The sequence below is a fragment of the Gekko japonicus genome, unplaced genomic scaffold (genome assembly GCF_001447785.1).
Source record: "Gekko japonicus isolate JY-2015 unplaced genomic scaffold, Gekko_japonicus_V1.1 scaffold94, whole genome shotgun sequence".
NCBI classification, from domain to species: Eukaryota; Metazoa; Chordata; class Lepidosauria; order Squamata; family Gekkonidae; genus Gekko; species Gekko japonicus.
In genome coordinates, this window is record NW_015174274.1 from 1287689 (window position 1) to 1303498 (window position 15810).

The window sequence follows — 15810 nt, forward strand, 5'->3', positions numbered from 1 at the left end:
CGCTGAACTGCAGGCTGTGGAAGGTTGGTAGTTCAGCAGTTCGAGACCCGAGTGTGCCGCATGACGGAGTGAGCTCCCATCTCTAGTTCCAGCTCCTGTCAACCTAGCAGTTCAAAAGCAAGAAATTGCAAGTAGATAAATAGGTACCACTTCAGTGGGAAGGTAACAGCGTTCCTTGCGCCTTGGTGTTTAGTCATGCCGGCCACATGACCACAGAAACATCTTCGGACAGCACTGGCTCTTTGGCTTGGAAACAAAGATGAGCACCACAACCCTAGAGTCAGATTCGACTGGCTTTCGAGCAAGGGAACCTTTACCTTTATGATGTTAAGTAAAAAGTAAAAATGTTTTATTCTTTCTGAATTAATGCAAGATTCATTCCAAGTTCTGCACCACAGAACTCACGAACTGAGGTTACAAGTGCTCTGTGAGTGCTCACCTCTTCAAGCCAGTCATTAATTAATGATGGTCTTTTTGGATATTACCAAATGATAGACAGGAGTGTGGAATAGAAATTACTTTAAAACACCAACATAGCAGAGAGATAATGCCCCTTTACTCCCTGTTAATATTTAGAATAAATAAGTAACAGTCAATAGCTTTGGCTGGGAGGGCAGGGTACAAATTGAATAAATAAGTAAATAAATACTTCCTTCCAACTCCCCATTTTACCTTTTGGTAGATACTGATGAACTTAATTACGGACATGTTTGCTATTTTCCTTGTCACCTTTCAGATCTATTGTAAACTATATATTAGATGTAATTCTTTCTGTTCTATTACTCCACTGCGGCCTTGGTGGGCTTTGGGGGGAGGGACTGTGCCTTGAACTAGGGTTGCCAGGTCCCTTCTGGCAACCAGGAGGGATGGAGGGACTTACCAAAAGAGAGAGGAAGGCCCAGGTGACATGGAGAAGTCACTTCGGATGCACACAGGAAGTGCTTCCTACCATAGTGCTTTTGCCCAAATACCAGAGCATCACTCAGAACACCTGTGATGTCACCTCCTGTGCATGCCAGAATTGATGTCACTACATCACCGGCAATGTTGCCTGAGCCTTCCTATCTCTCCTGGTAAGTCCCCCAGCTGGCCAGCTGATTGATGGCAGGGGGCGGGGCCTGGTGGCGAGGGACTCTGCCTCCACTGGGGGAGCCGGCAACCCTACCTTGAACGCAAACCCTCTACTGTTGTGCACATCTGCATGCAGCTTGATCACATGCCAGTGGTACACCACCAGCACACACAAAAGGGGCTGCTTCGGGGTGGGTCTACCAGTACCTGGCAAAGTGTATGACACATTAAGAAGACTAGCTTATGAGAAAGATTTTTGTTATGTTAGATTAATTCAATATTGCTAGTGCTCCACTTTTGTGTCTTGCCATTATCTGAGCAGCATAACACTAGCATGATTAACAAGAGTTAGTCAGGACACTGTTTTCTGATTTTCATTTTTAATGCCAATCTCTTTTTTTTTTAACTTACTCACCCTTTCAGTTATGCCCAGCAGGTGGAACTCAGCAGGCTCTCAATTGTGTCCCAGGATATAGCTGCTTCTCTGTGGGTCCTTTCATCAGCAGCCCCCCCCCCAATATACTTATGAAGCTAAAGAAACATTTCCTGGAACGCTGGCATCCCAAGCAGTTGTTTACTTTGCCTCTGTGAAAAGTCTGGAGTTAGGATTTCCAACCTCCAGGCGGGGCTTGGAGGTTTCCCAGAATTACAACTCACCTCCAGGCTACAAAGATCAGTTCCCCTGGATAAAATGGCAGCTTTCAAGGGAGAACTCTACAGCATTATACCCTACTGAAGTCCTTCCCTTCCCCAAATTCTGCCCTCCTCAAGATCCACCCCAAAGCTCCAGGTATTTCCCAACTCAGACTTGGCAAGCCTACTTGGATTGATGCATGAGAACATGCACATCAACATATAATGTTCCCTTGAGCTCATTCTGAAAATGGGGGGGTGGGGATCTAGCAAGAAGAGCCAGGTTTTTTTTAAAAAAAATCCAGAACTCTTGACAACCCATGATGTGTTGTAAAAACAGGATGCCTGTAAAATTTTGGTATCGTGTTTCTGAAAAGTGTAAAAAGAGGAACTGGCAGAAGAGTTAGATGAAAACCTGCACTTGTTATAAAAACATTTCTCCCAAAGAACTATCAGCAACTCAGTGGTTATGCATGCAGAAATAAAAGCATTTCTCTCATTCCAGTCCCTGATCAAAAACAAAACCCTGGATTTGGGAAAAGCATCGTTTTCTTCCATGCAGTTCTGTCTAATGTTTAGATTGCGTTCCGGTCACAGAATCTAGAGTCTGAGAAAGGCAGAATTTTAGAACTGTTGGTTGCTTAGGGAGAGAAGCAGCAGCAGTTTAAAAATGTCTTCAAAAAAAAAATGCTGAATGTGAGTGACGATGAAATACATCTTAAAGCTTCATATCTGGTTTTGTTTAATATTGGCTCTGTTCTTCATTGTCCCACATCTGCACCAGTGAGCACAGAGGCGTGATCTAAAGGCCACAATACTCAGCGGAAACATTCCCAGTGACTTCAGACGTCAACTGAGGGCTTAGATCAAACCACAGAATGTCTGATGCCATAATATGTCAAAAGGATTGGAATTGTGTACATGTGTGTCTCCACATTTCTAAATGAGACTCCAGAGAACTTCTGCAAGAGTGACAATGCAAACAATCAAGTCAAAGAAAATGTACTGCCACATCTATTTAACTTCCCTCTTTCTCTCTCTCTCTTAAGCTCAGTCTTGCTCAGTCTCTCACACGCAGAGACACTCAGGTAGTTAAAACTGCAGAACTTTGGCTGGATCATGACCAATGCATAGTATCATTATTTCTTCATGTGCCAAACAGATTTATTCAAGTTCCTTATACCTCACACAATAGGGTTGCCAGGTCCCCCCCCCCCCGCCCCCTGGCAGGGAATGGAGGGGAAGGTTAGGGTTGCCAGCTCCAGGTTGGAAAACTCCAGGGGGGGGCAGGGACCTCAGTGGGGCACAATGCCATAGAGTCCAGCCTCCAAAGCATCCATTTTCTATGGGGGAACAGATCTCTGTAGTCTGGAGATGAGCTGCAATTTTGGGGGATCCCCAGGTCCCATCTGGAGGCTGGCATCCCTATCGCACAATAATATCTAGGTTAGATCACTAACTTTGTATGGGGCAAACCTTTAAAGGAAACATGGTATTAGGACAAAGATTGTGTGGGTAAGCATGCTGGTCTATAGGAAAATTCCAGAAACAAAAGTCATGCAATAAATTTGATAAACTCTTACCTTTGATATTCTCATCATTTTTGGTGCAACACAAAACTTGTTTTGTATTTTGCACCAACTAATTCAGTTAGAGCAATCTTAAACAGAGTTAGTTCCTTCTACGTCCACGTAACTCAATGGGTTTAGAAGGGTGGAACTATTTTTATTATTTCACTCTTAAGTCTCCAACACATCTTATGTTCCAACCTAAAATTCTACAAGCTGCAGATAAGACCCCTCTATCATGGTTTGATACATATTTTTCTCCTTCCCTCTTTAACATGTAACCTGATTAAACGTTTTGGGGAACTTGCACACATGCACATGGTTTTGTGATACTGGGTAGAAAACATATTGTAACTGTACAGAATCTCAGGTACTGATGCTGTCACAAACTGTAAATTGTTACATGGCTTTTAACCCACCCTTCACAATGTTTATCTGCCTGTACTGAAGATATCAACTAAAGAAACATTTCATGTATTGACAAAGTGGGATCTAGCCCACAAAAGCTTATTCTTCAGTTTGTTGTTGTTGTCATTCAGTCGCACAGTTGAGTCCGACTCTTTGAGACTCCATGGACCACATCATGCCAGGCTCTCCTGTCTTCTGTTGTCCTCCAGACAATATCGATAACAAGGTCTAAACATCTCATCCCTTGCTGTCCCCTTCTTCTTTGACCTTCAATCTTTCCCAGCATCAGGGTCTTCTCCAGTGAGTGCTCCCTTCTCATTTGGTGGCCAAAGAATTTGAGCTTCAGCTTCAGTATCTGGCCTTCCAGGGAACAGTCAGGGTTGATTTCTTTTAGGATTGACTGATTTGATCTCCTTGCAGTCCAAGGGACTCTCAAGAGTCCAGTTAGTCTTTAAGGTTACCATGAGACTTCATGTCATTTTTGCTGCAACAGTGACCCTATCAGATATCAACTGAAGAAACATTTCATGTGTTGACAAAGTGTGATCTAGCCCACAAAAGCTTATTCTTCAATAAACCAGTTAGTCTTTAAGGTTACCATGAGACTTCATGTCGTTTTTGCTGCAACAGACAGTGACCCTATCAGATATAGTTACGCTGTAGCTGGTTGAACCAAATGAGCTGCTTTGCACTAATTCCACTACTCACCTATCAATGTAAATTGATAGTAGATAAAGCAATGTGACTGAAAATAGCCCTTTTCAGATATTACATTCCTGATACTCTGAACATATATATGGAACAATTATGCTACACGCAATCCTCCAAAAATGCGAGACCAGTGCTTCTTCAAAAAGGGGCAACAAGTGGATGTTGCACCTCGATGCACATGTACCAGACCCTAGATTAATTATGTGTTCTAAAAGTGGAATATATATGCATTGCCACTACCGGAAGAACAACAATTGTGCCATCGGGAGGATCGAATATAGCATGTTTGTCCCATATGTGCGGTCAAATATAATGACTAACAGAGCAAATGTCTTTAGGTTTCACAATACCGCATTGTGTCCCCACAGCAGTTATACACACAAACAACAGAATGCTTCATTCAGCAGAATTTTTTTTTCAAAAACAGCATGATTAGTTCTGTATATCATTTTCATGGCTCCCCTGCAGATTGTTTTATGGAGCGAAGAAAACAAACTTACTTGAACTTGGCATATTCTTGTGGCCTCTTATTCCACGTACAGTTCTGTAGTCTTCCCACAACCTGCAAATAATAGTCTTCTGCATACCTAAAAGGATTAAAACAAAAACATGAGGCATGAACAATTTGCAGCCTGCAGGGCAGGTTTTGTTGCCCCCAAGGAAGTGGGGATTGGGATGCATGAACACATGAGCCTGCCTTGTCCTGGGACAGACAAGTGATCTAGTAAGGTTAGTACTGTCTACTCTGACTGGTAGAGGCTCTCCACAGTTTCAGGTAGAGGCCTTTCACATCACCAGCTAACCAATCCTTTAAACTAGTGATACCAAGGATTAAACCTAAGATCTACTGCATGTAAGACAGAGCTATATTGCTCCCCCACCAGGCAGATATCTGTGAGATAAACGTAATTAGGTTCTTTTTTGTCTTCTATTTTTCAATGGCAAAATAAGACAAAAAACAGCTTTCTTCATTGCCCAGCTTTCACACCCATACTTAATTTTAAATATTAACTGTTCGTTTTCTATATCCAATCCTTTTTAAACAGGAGAGGTTGGACACTGAAAAACAGATGGTTCACCACTGAGTCAGAGCCCCGCCCCCTATGGCTGTCAACTCCAGCAGGCAGAGAAAAATGGGCAATGAATGAAAGCCCTTCCAACTAGAGGCATTTCCTGCTCAGCAGGGCAGTCATTGCTCTACATTGCAGAAAGGCAGTCTTCTGAAGAAAGAAAAAAGGTCATCATCTGCCTGTTACTCATAGACCTCTTCCTGCATTTGCACCGGGAATAATCTCTTTCTCACTGAACCAGGTTTTGAAACATTCGTGACATTTTGAGAGATAATTTTTGCCAAGCAAGATACAGGTCAGCATCACCTTGAATTTTCATTTATTTATTTCTTAGAGTCTTTTGCCAGCTTCACTTCAAGGCTGTTCAGTATGTTTAAAAGTAACATTCCTCTGCAAAAACAAAAAAGCATTTAAGCAGAGCGTCACATTCACATGCAGTGAGCCACAGCAACAAAAAAGATGCCCACAATTGAATTTTATCCCACTTTGATAAAGAGTCTTTTAGAGAGACTTAATTTAGCTTTGGAATGAAAATACAAATATCATATGTGTTTGTTACCAGGATTAATTTCCATCTGTACTTCATATATAATTTAAAATAACATGTACAGATCTTCCCTGTACTTCCATATCTAATTTAAGGTTCTTTAATAATTTGGCTCCTATCTTCAAAAACATAAAGCAACAAACAAAGTAGAGCTACGCTGATATGGCCACGCTCATCTCTTTTAGATTAGATGCACTGGGTTGGATTCTACAGTGACTTCCTCTGGAGGAAAGAGCCTTGCCCTGATGCAAGAGGCCAAACCTCTTGTACCAGGGGAATGCTCCTGCAGCCTCAGGAAATCCCCTTCACCAGCAGAGCACATCTGCTAGATCTTCTCTATCTTTAGCCCCAAAGGAGGACTGAAACATCGTTGTCATCTCCCTGGCTCAGGCTGTTGCTATCTGGGTCCAAAGTAACCTCTGGAGGCAGTGCCAGCTTGCATTAGATTCAGCAGAGGAGGAAGCAACTAGATACCTTGGGCCACTTGGGGGCTGCTAAATACTTCCAACTAGCCCTGTGTTTAAGGTGAAGAAACGGTGGAAGGGAGGCTTAAACCTCCCCACATAGGGTTGCTAACTCCAGTCTGGAAAATTCCTGGAGATTTGTGGATAGTACTCTGGGAGGGTGGAGTTTGGGAAGGGGAGGGACTTGTAATCCCAGGATATCTCTAGGCCCTACTTGGAGGCTGGCAACACTAAACCACAACATGGTTCCAATCCAGGATCCCTTGTACTGGCTAATTAAAAGACAAAAAACAACACACACACACACACCTAGGAATGTTACATGTAACTTCCAGAATCTCCTCCAAGTAGGCCCTTAGCAGAAGAGCTGGAATCTGATTCCAACTTCCTTTATTTACAAAAGAAAGCTGTGATTCCCAGGGAGCTGCAAATTCTTCGCTAAATAACAACTGAATAGATCCAGCTGAGAGCATGCCAAAGTTTAATTTTTTTTGCAAAAACTGGTGGCCTACTTTTATTCTTCCTTTGCCACAGTAACATTTGTATTGATTTCAAAATGGGGGGAAAGAGGGAATCCTCAAAAGCCAGCTCTAATGTCCTCTTCAAACTTATCTTAAGGGGGACTTTCAATCCATGGCTTAGAATGTTCCAAAACAATGGGACAGCCTCATTTTTCTCAGGGTCTTTTGATCTTTTTGAGGCTCCCTATTTAGTACAATTTTCTTTTGTAATGGATTGCCCCAAGGCCCAGTCTTTAAATATGCAAATAGCATAAGATGACTTGGTCTTAAAATAAACGCGTCATGGCAATCAATCTTGACACATCATTGCTGATACATACATTTTATGAAGAAGACTGAAAAAGCCAATCGTTTCAAGTTAGCCGCTTTTACTAAGCAACCATTTACATGAAACGTATGGTAATAATATTAGTGTCAGAATATAGTTCAGTCAAGCAGAGAGAAAAAAATGGGTGACTGTGGGGAAAATGGCTTGCCAGTTCAATTCTTTGGTACTGAATATCATTATATGCCACAAAATAATTTTGCTTAGAAGACTGAGCCCTGCAGGGGGAAATCTATAAATTAAGGGAAGAGTAGAAAGCAGAGAGAACGGAAAGCAAAAGGTGACCCCGGGCAATTGTGTTGTCTAGGGAAAATTCCTGTAAGCTTCTCAAAGCTAACTCCTGCCTAAGGACATATGCTCAGTGAAGATCAGAAAATGAGAACAACCGTCACATTCTGGAAGGGATGTCATTGGACTGGCAACATATTAGAAAGCCACAGAGGCCATAGGCTTCAAAGAACATGAAGCCACTCCTCCTCAGCACTTGCTCCATGGACAAATGAAGGAGCGATGCTTTTGTGCACAGTCTAGAAATCACAGTGTGTATATAATCCTGAAGATTAAAGCACAAAGAAGTTGGCAGGCACAGATTCCTGAATCCTGTGCTTTTGGGAAGACACTTTTTCAGTTTTACCTGTGAAGCAGATACCCTGATAAGGAAATCAGTATTGGCAGGACAAAAAAAGCTGTCAGTTGCTGCTGGGACCTTGCTCTGCCCTTTTCCCAGATCCTCATAAAAAATCCCTGAACTCACAAATAAGGCCTTGCAAGATTATGGGATGTCTTTGAACATTACAGCTTAGTTAAACACATAAACACAGAGGTACTTCATCTGCATTTGCTTCTCCATGAAGACAGGGGATGAGAAGTTCCTGCTTGACCTCTATCAGTGTATGTCATTATTGGGTCAAAGGACCAATTGCAAAGGAAATTCCTTTTAATCCATGTAATACAGGAAACTTGGCACCACACCACACAACACCACAGATCAACCTTGAAGATCACTTTTCCATCCCAAACGTTATTAGAATCTTAATGTTTCTTTCCTCCCTTGTCAAGCACCCCTGGGAGGAAAGATAGGTTGAAAGAAAGTCACTGGTCTAAAGTCATCCCGTGAGCATCATGGCTGATTGGAGATTTGGACCTAGGTCTCCCATTCCTAGTTCAACACCTTAACATTACCTCAACTGTCTTCTTTCACACAACCATAGGAACAAAGGAACTTGCATGCAGACCTATAAAGTTGCCTATTGGTCCATCTAGCTCAGATATTTATCCAACTGGCAGATAGTCACAGGTAGAGAAAGATCTTTCCTAATACCTGCTGCCTTTAAGTGGAAATGCTAGAGACTGAATCTGAGACCACATGCTTTGTTAGTGAGCCTCAGCCTCACCAAGCTGTGGACCACAAAGGGGACAGAATGGGACACATAGGGCTTAGCCAGACTACAGAGATACACCTTGTCTAATGATCAAATTTATATTTTAGAGGCATTCCAATATATTTTACAATGTTACGGGATTGGTCATTTGTGGACTTGCCTTAAAATCACATGATCTTAGCTGGTTCTATAATAAGGCTTAGAGATGCTGTACAAGATGTTTTAGTCACTGTTTATATTAAAGTTGTTTTAAGCCATTTTTCATCCTGTTACTTTATCTGTGGACATGGAAATATTAGACTGTAGCCCCATCTTATCCTCTTAAATTCTTGATGTTTCTCATTCCACTCTACATGTGTCCCACACAATGAACAAATGAATATGCTGTGGTTTAGATGTGATGATACACAGCATTCCCACCCCCACTAACTCCATACAAAGTCATCACCCGGACAATATTATTCCAAGGAAATCTCTAGCAGCTGCATCATTGCCAAGCTACGAATTCAGATTACTTGCAACAACAAATGAGGTACAAATCTTCAGCATTCAAAATGATGTGGTGTAAATGAAATATATTTATACTTTATCCACATATAAACCCAACAGAGGCCATTTTGTCTGTATGTGGTGGCAGCAAGGCAACATTTAAAAGACCTTAGAGTAATACAAAGTGTTGTTTTGGTTAGAATCCGAATGGAGAAACCTTTCCAAGGAGAAAGTGATACCAAGAGGACACAGGTTTGCACTATTTTACTGATGGTGTCTTAGAACAAATCATTAACAGCAGGATGTGCGGCATGACACACATTCAGTACCAGGTATCTACCACTTAATGAAACTCTTCAATTTGCTTCTTTTGGTTTTTGAGCTTGAACTAGCTTTGTTTTGATCTCTAAATACCTATTTGCTTCTTAAAGAGACCCCAAAGACTTTCCATTTAGACAGGATGGATCCAAAAAGGGGGAAGATATTTCATTTTATAGCCCTATTTGAAGCTTTGTCATTGTGCTCTCTATTGATTTTTTTGTTTTTGTTTTTGTTGCCATTTATTTCTTTATATGTTGTTGATATTTATTTTCTACTTGGTGGCTTTCCAGAGTGCCCTAAGGCAGCTTTTTTTTTTTAACAGACTAACAATCATCCATTCATTTCACCACTGAAGAAATTACAACTATATTCACTATCCAACCGGGTAAAGTGTTTTGCTTTAGTCTGGGTCAATTGTATAGCCATGGAACCAATCAGTTATCATACAAATTCTGCTTTCCTGTGGTCATGCCTACTGCCTAATCACCATAAAGACATGCTAGCCTAAGTAAAAAGGGCACAAGCAATTAAATACTACTTGGCTATGCCAATACCCTCTTTCCACCTTTAGCCTAAACCAAATGCTACACAAAGGAAAACATGCAATAAAAGATGACAATATAAAACCAGGCAGCTAACTAACCTGGAAGCCACTGAAACCAACTGGGCAATAAGAAAAGCAATTTAAAAGGCTTTGACTCAGTGATAGAGAATCTGCTTTGCATGCAGAACATCTCAGGTTCTATTAGGGTTGCCAGCCTGTAGGTGGGGCTTAGAGATCTGAAATTACAACTGATCTCCAGATTGCAGAGATCAGTTCCTCTGGAAAAAAGAACAGCTTTGGAGGGTAGACTCTATGGCACTGTATGTGGCTGATGTCACTCCCCTCCCTAAACCCCACCATGCCCAGGTTCCACACCCAAATCCCCAGGAACTTCCTGAGCAGAGCTGACAAACCGAGGTTCAATCCCTAGTACTACCATTTAAAAGGATCCAGTAGTAGGTGAAGTGAAAGAGCCCTACCTGAGACCCCAGAAAGCCACAACCAGTAGCAGTAGACAATACTAATCTTGATTCAGTCTAAGTCAACTTGTGTGTGTGTACTCATGGGCCTCCATGAAGAATGCACATTGTTCAGATAATAAGCAGGTCTGGGTGAACAAAGGGCTGGCAAAGGCTTCACCCTGAGACACAGGTAGGGTTGCCAGCTCTGGGTTGGGAAATACCTGGAGATTTGGGGGGCAGAGCCTGAGAAGAGTGGGATCTGGGGAGGGGAGGGTCTTCATTGGGGTTTAATGCCATAAAGTCCACCTTCCAAAGTAGACATTTTGTCCAAGTGAACTGACCTCCATTGCATGGAGATCAGTTGTAATAGCAGGAGATCTCCAGCCACCAACTGGAGGGTGGCAGCCCTAGACACAGGTGATCTGTTTTTGTTAGGGCTGCCAGCTCTGGGCTGGGAAATACCTGGAGATTTTGGGGGTGGAGAGCAGGGTTTGGCGAGGGGAGGGACTTCAGTGGGGTATAATGTCGCAGAGTCCACTTCCAAAGCAGCCACTTGGAGAATGGCAGCCCTATGAGACATTCAGTGATGTAGTTCAGTATGAGGTGTTGTTCTTGTTCAGTCGCACAGTCAGGTCCAACTCTTCACAACCCCATGGACTACATCACACCAGGCCCTCCTGTCTTCCTCTGTGCTCTGGAGTTTGCTTAATTTCATGTTTGTTGCCTCGATGACACTGTCTAACCATCTCATCCTTTGCCGTCCCCGTCTTCTTTGACCTTCAATCTTTCCCAGCATCAGGGTCTTCTCCAGTGAGTGCTCCCTTCTCATTTGGTGGCCAAAGTATTTGAGCTTCAGCTTCAGTATCTGGCCTTCCAGGGAACAGTCAGGGTTGATTTCTTTTAGGATTGACTGATTTGAGCTCCTTGCAGTCCAAGGGACTCTCAAGAGTCTTCTCCAGCACCATAATTCAAAAGAATCTATTCTTCAGTGCTTGGCCTTCCTTATAGTCCAACTTTCACAGCCATACAGTAGTACTGGGAATACCATTGCTTTGACCATCCGGACTTTTGTTGGCAGGGTAATGTCTCTACTTTTTATTATGCTGTCTAGGTTTGCCATTGCTTTCCTCCAAGGAGCAGGTGTCAGTATGAGGTAGTTCTGGTAATTAATGAAGTTAGTGACAATATGAGGTGACCTCTATCGTACCATAATCTCAATGGTTCTTTTTTGAGCTTCTGGCTGTTTATGTCCTATATGGAACATAAGGGAAAAAATACCTTGTATATCTGGGCAAAAAACTGTCGATATTCTTATCCTCTATGAATGTGCCTAGTTTTGTAAGTAAATGGCTGCCACATCCATAGGTCGGGGGGGGGGGCGCAGAACAATGTCAGTGCCGGGCACTGCCACAAGCACACATCGCTTTTCTGCAAGGCATTCTTAATATGGCACTCTCTTTTTCCAGTTCTCCCCACAGCAGCAGACAGAAGCAGGCTCATTTCTTATTCAGAAATGGTTTCTTTTGTGCTGCCTTTCCCATCTTTCACCGAGAGCTCTCGCAACAACTTGCCTAACTAGAGCCGCTTTCTGCAAATTGGATTGCTTTCGGTAGCCATGCAGGTCATCAATGAGGGACTGAATCAATAGTTCTGAGGGCTGATTGGAGAGAGAAAAATGAAGCCAGCATGGAAGTCCCCCCTCATGACCTGTCTATGAACCATTTATGAAGCACGCGTCTGCTCTTAGCATGGAGTAACAGACCATGGGTCTAATGCGGCATTGCAGTTTTTACAGTTTTGTGAGCCTTGCTGAATGCTCTGCGTCGATCAGGAAAGGACCCCCAGTATTATATAGCATTACTTGCTCTGGATGTGGGAACTGCTCCCACCCATGTGTAAAAGAACAGCAACCCTGGATGCTGCCACTCTGGCCCCTATATGAAACTGGAACATCTTGAGGACAAGAGAGTAGAAGGCATGAGAGGCTTTATGGGTAGGCTGATATGGCCATTGCCAGTTCCTTTTGACGTAGGTCAACTTTGTCTCCTGCTTCAGTTCATCTGATTTTTGTTGCACATTGTTTCTTTTACACCACCACTACTTATTTACTTCATTTACACCTCAGCTTTCTCCCCAAGAGGGACCCTAAGTAGCTTACATCATTCGCCTCTCCCCCATTTTGTTCTCACAACAACTCTGTGAGGTAATTAGGCTGAGTATATGTGACTGGTCCAAGGTCAACCAGCAAACCTGCACGGCAGAATAGGGATTGAACCCAGGGTCTCACTGATCCTAGTCCAACACTTTAACCATTACACCTCAACTGGCTCTTACACCTTTGACATGCCATTTATACATAACCACTACAAAAATAACAGGAAAATATTACTTTTGACAAGGCATGCTGCAAACTGTGATCCAAACATGATTGCCACATGAATCTTTTTTTTAAATTTTGTGTGTGTGTGTGTATGCCTGGAAATCATGATCGACTTTTGGTGATCCCTAGTGGGGCTTGGACGTTTTCAGAGAGGTGGCTTACTATTGCCTGCCTCTGCCTCCTGGCCCTGGTATTCCCTGGAGGCTGCCCTTCCAAGTACTTGCCAGGGTTGGCCCTGCTTAGCTTCTGAGATCTGATGAGATCGGGCTTGCCCGGGCTATCCAGGTTAGGGCATGAGTGCCACATGAATCTTCACTTGCTCAACACCCTCATTTATATGCAAGGTGAGTTCCTGATCAGATCGCTTCAATGCTTTTTTGTGTGTCAAAGGATGCGTTAAGCAGCTTTATGCCTGTGCAATAGCCAAGTATTTTACAGGGACAGGTCCTGTGGCTTCAGTTGTTGCAGTTCTGGCTGACAACCTCTGAACTGATTGCTGCAGTCACTGTTTGTGCTTTAAAAAACCTATTTAAAAGGGACACTATTGTACCATTACACTATGGCATACTAGCAATATATGGCACAAATGAGGGGGGAAATTACAGAAGTACAAATGAGGAAATGGATATTTGTCAGCTATGTGTGCATGGTTGTTCAAGCTAAGTGGGCAGGAAGAAGGTTGAAAGTGAGCTGCAGGTAAATAGCTCTGATCCACATACCTTGCCAGAAGATTGTCTTAATGCCATCAATTGTTCCAGAACTCAGCAGAGTATATTTGAGGTTTGCTTTAGAACCAAGTCAAAAAGCATGTGGCATATCACATTGAGTATCTCTAATCCCTGGGCATAATTATTTATCTTTCTAACATCCGGGCTTGATAAATCCTGGGTGCCAGGTCACCATGGTGCCTAGAAACGCCATTGTAGCACCTAGTATTTTCAGCAATTATTTTATTGTAGTGTCTCTCCGTGATCGTCAAAAGTACAATGTTCATTTATCATTTCACATCATAATGTTTTGTTATATGACATAAAATATGTGTCCGTGAAGTTCTTATTAATGCCCATATATACATTATATGCTTTTTTATTTCCACAGCCTTCTGACCAACCCTTCAACTACTGTGTTGTACTGTCCTAGGTTGTTTTTAAAGGCCTTTTCTAATGGCTCGGCTTCTTCTTACCACCTTTGTTTTGTTGTTAATGGATGTGATTTCATGGTTTTGTTTTATTGGTGGTTTTTTAAAAATTATAGTTTGTTTCTCATTTTAGTGTTCATTGTTACTCCTAAATTTGCCCTGTAGACCAAACAAAGCCTGAGAGTAATAAAAGAAAATACACAAAAATCCTTGTGCTGTGCAATGTCACCAGATGATTCATCTCCTCTAGGCAGACTATGATTCTGACCCATTTTGTGTTATTGCTTTTTAGTTGTGAGCCTTCTTGACCAGGTGTCTGGAGAGGTGGCACATACAATTTCCAAATAAAGACGGAAAATACATTAGAATCAGGAGCCAACACGGCTGGGCTGGGGAGTCAGCTATTTCTTGCTTCTTATGACATACTTAGAATAAATGTGTTTCTTTTGCACCCTTCTGGGAACTTTACAGGAAGGCATGGCAAGTTGAATCGGTGTGTTTGTAGCAATACTTCCAGGCTAGTCCTTCCCAGAACGAAACAGAGTCTGGCATTATTTTGCATGAAGGACTCTGTGGCTCCTAAAAATGTTTACTCCTGTGGCAGAATGCAGGTCATCAGGTTTAAACTTATGTTTGCCATATAGACAATGTAATTTGTGGATCCTCTGTTGACATGTTGATTTTTACTACCTTGGTAGGAAAAATGGTCAGAATATTGTGAAAGGGAGGGCAGAATTCTGGAGCAGAATATCAGTGTATGCTGGATTACAATTTGGATTCAGATGCTGGCTCGGCCATCACAATGGCAAACTCTGTTATAGCACCAGGCCTTTATCTGCAAAATGATAAGATACGGAACAACAGTGTAGTGATGTTGTAGGAGATAAAAAATGTCCAATGTATTGCAAAGCAGCACGGCTGCTACATGCTGGTCCTAAAGGTAGCCATGTTGCCAGGCGGTAACAGATGGGGGAAATTGCAACATAACATTGACTGTCCAAAGTGTTGGTGAGGGGAATCCACTTGGAAGCGCTATACATGGAACGCCTTCCTCTCAGCTGAACAGCCCAAATTGCAGCATTCATTTCCCTCTCTCCTCTTCTGTTGAACCAGGGCCATATACTCCTAATGCATCTCTCTTGAGAAGGTCAGCACTTTGGCCACCTTCGGCCACAAGAGCAGGATGGTTACTATTGAAGGAAGTAGCAAGATTCTCAGGACTGTATTTGCACCTCCCTCTCCCAACATGCTGCAAACATTTTTTTTGCTCTTTCTATTGCTTTTGTCTACAATGTAAATAAAACAAGGCTGACACTGCATTTAGTGGCTCGGGGAAGATGTGTCAGAGAAAAAGGAACTGGAACTCACAATCCAATCACTACTAGATAAAAAAGGCTAGTTAAAATGTTTCTACCTGGAAAAGCATTGGGGGGGGGTATATTGGTAGAGTTGAAGCCTTACTGAGTTTCATAATTTTTACTGCTTTGCAAAGATGTTTTATCTTTCTGAATGGCTGCGGTAAGTCTGTACACACCCATACTGAAACACAGTGGATTGATCCACTATGTTATGTCAGTAACAATAGCATAAGGGTGGTTTTTTTTTAACTTGATCAGTATGTTTTTATTCATTTTATTCATTGGGGATTTTTTAAACATTGCTTTTTATGGTTATTAAAAACAGATATGCAAAGGAATATTGGCTCAGCATGGTTCAAAAAGATATTTAATATTGTTTTATTCCACATATTTTAGCAGCATGGGTTTTGTGTAAATGC

The 15810-nt window shown here is 42.2% G+C and overlaps 1 protein-coding gene across 1 annotated transcript in view; it reads right to left on the minus strand.

Moving 5' to 3' along the window:
- The window catches only part of ST8SIA6 (ST8 alpha-N-acetyl-neuraminide alpha-2,8-sialyltransferase 6), a 59753-nt gene that overhangs the window by 12388 nt on the left and 31555 nt on the right, over positions 1 to 15810 (minus strand). Inside the window, exon 4 of the mRNA XM_015423747.1 lies at positions 4892 to 4978. Coding sequence (XP_015279233.1) covers positions 4892 to 4978 — 87 coding nt within the window. The remainder of the gene's footprint in view (positions 1 to 4891; positions 4979 to 15810) is intronic.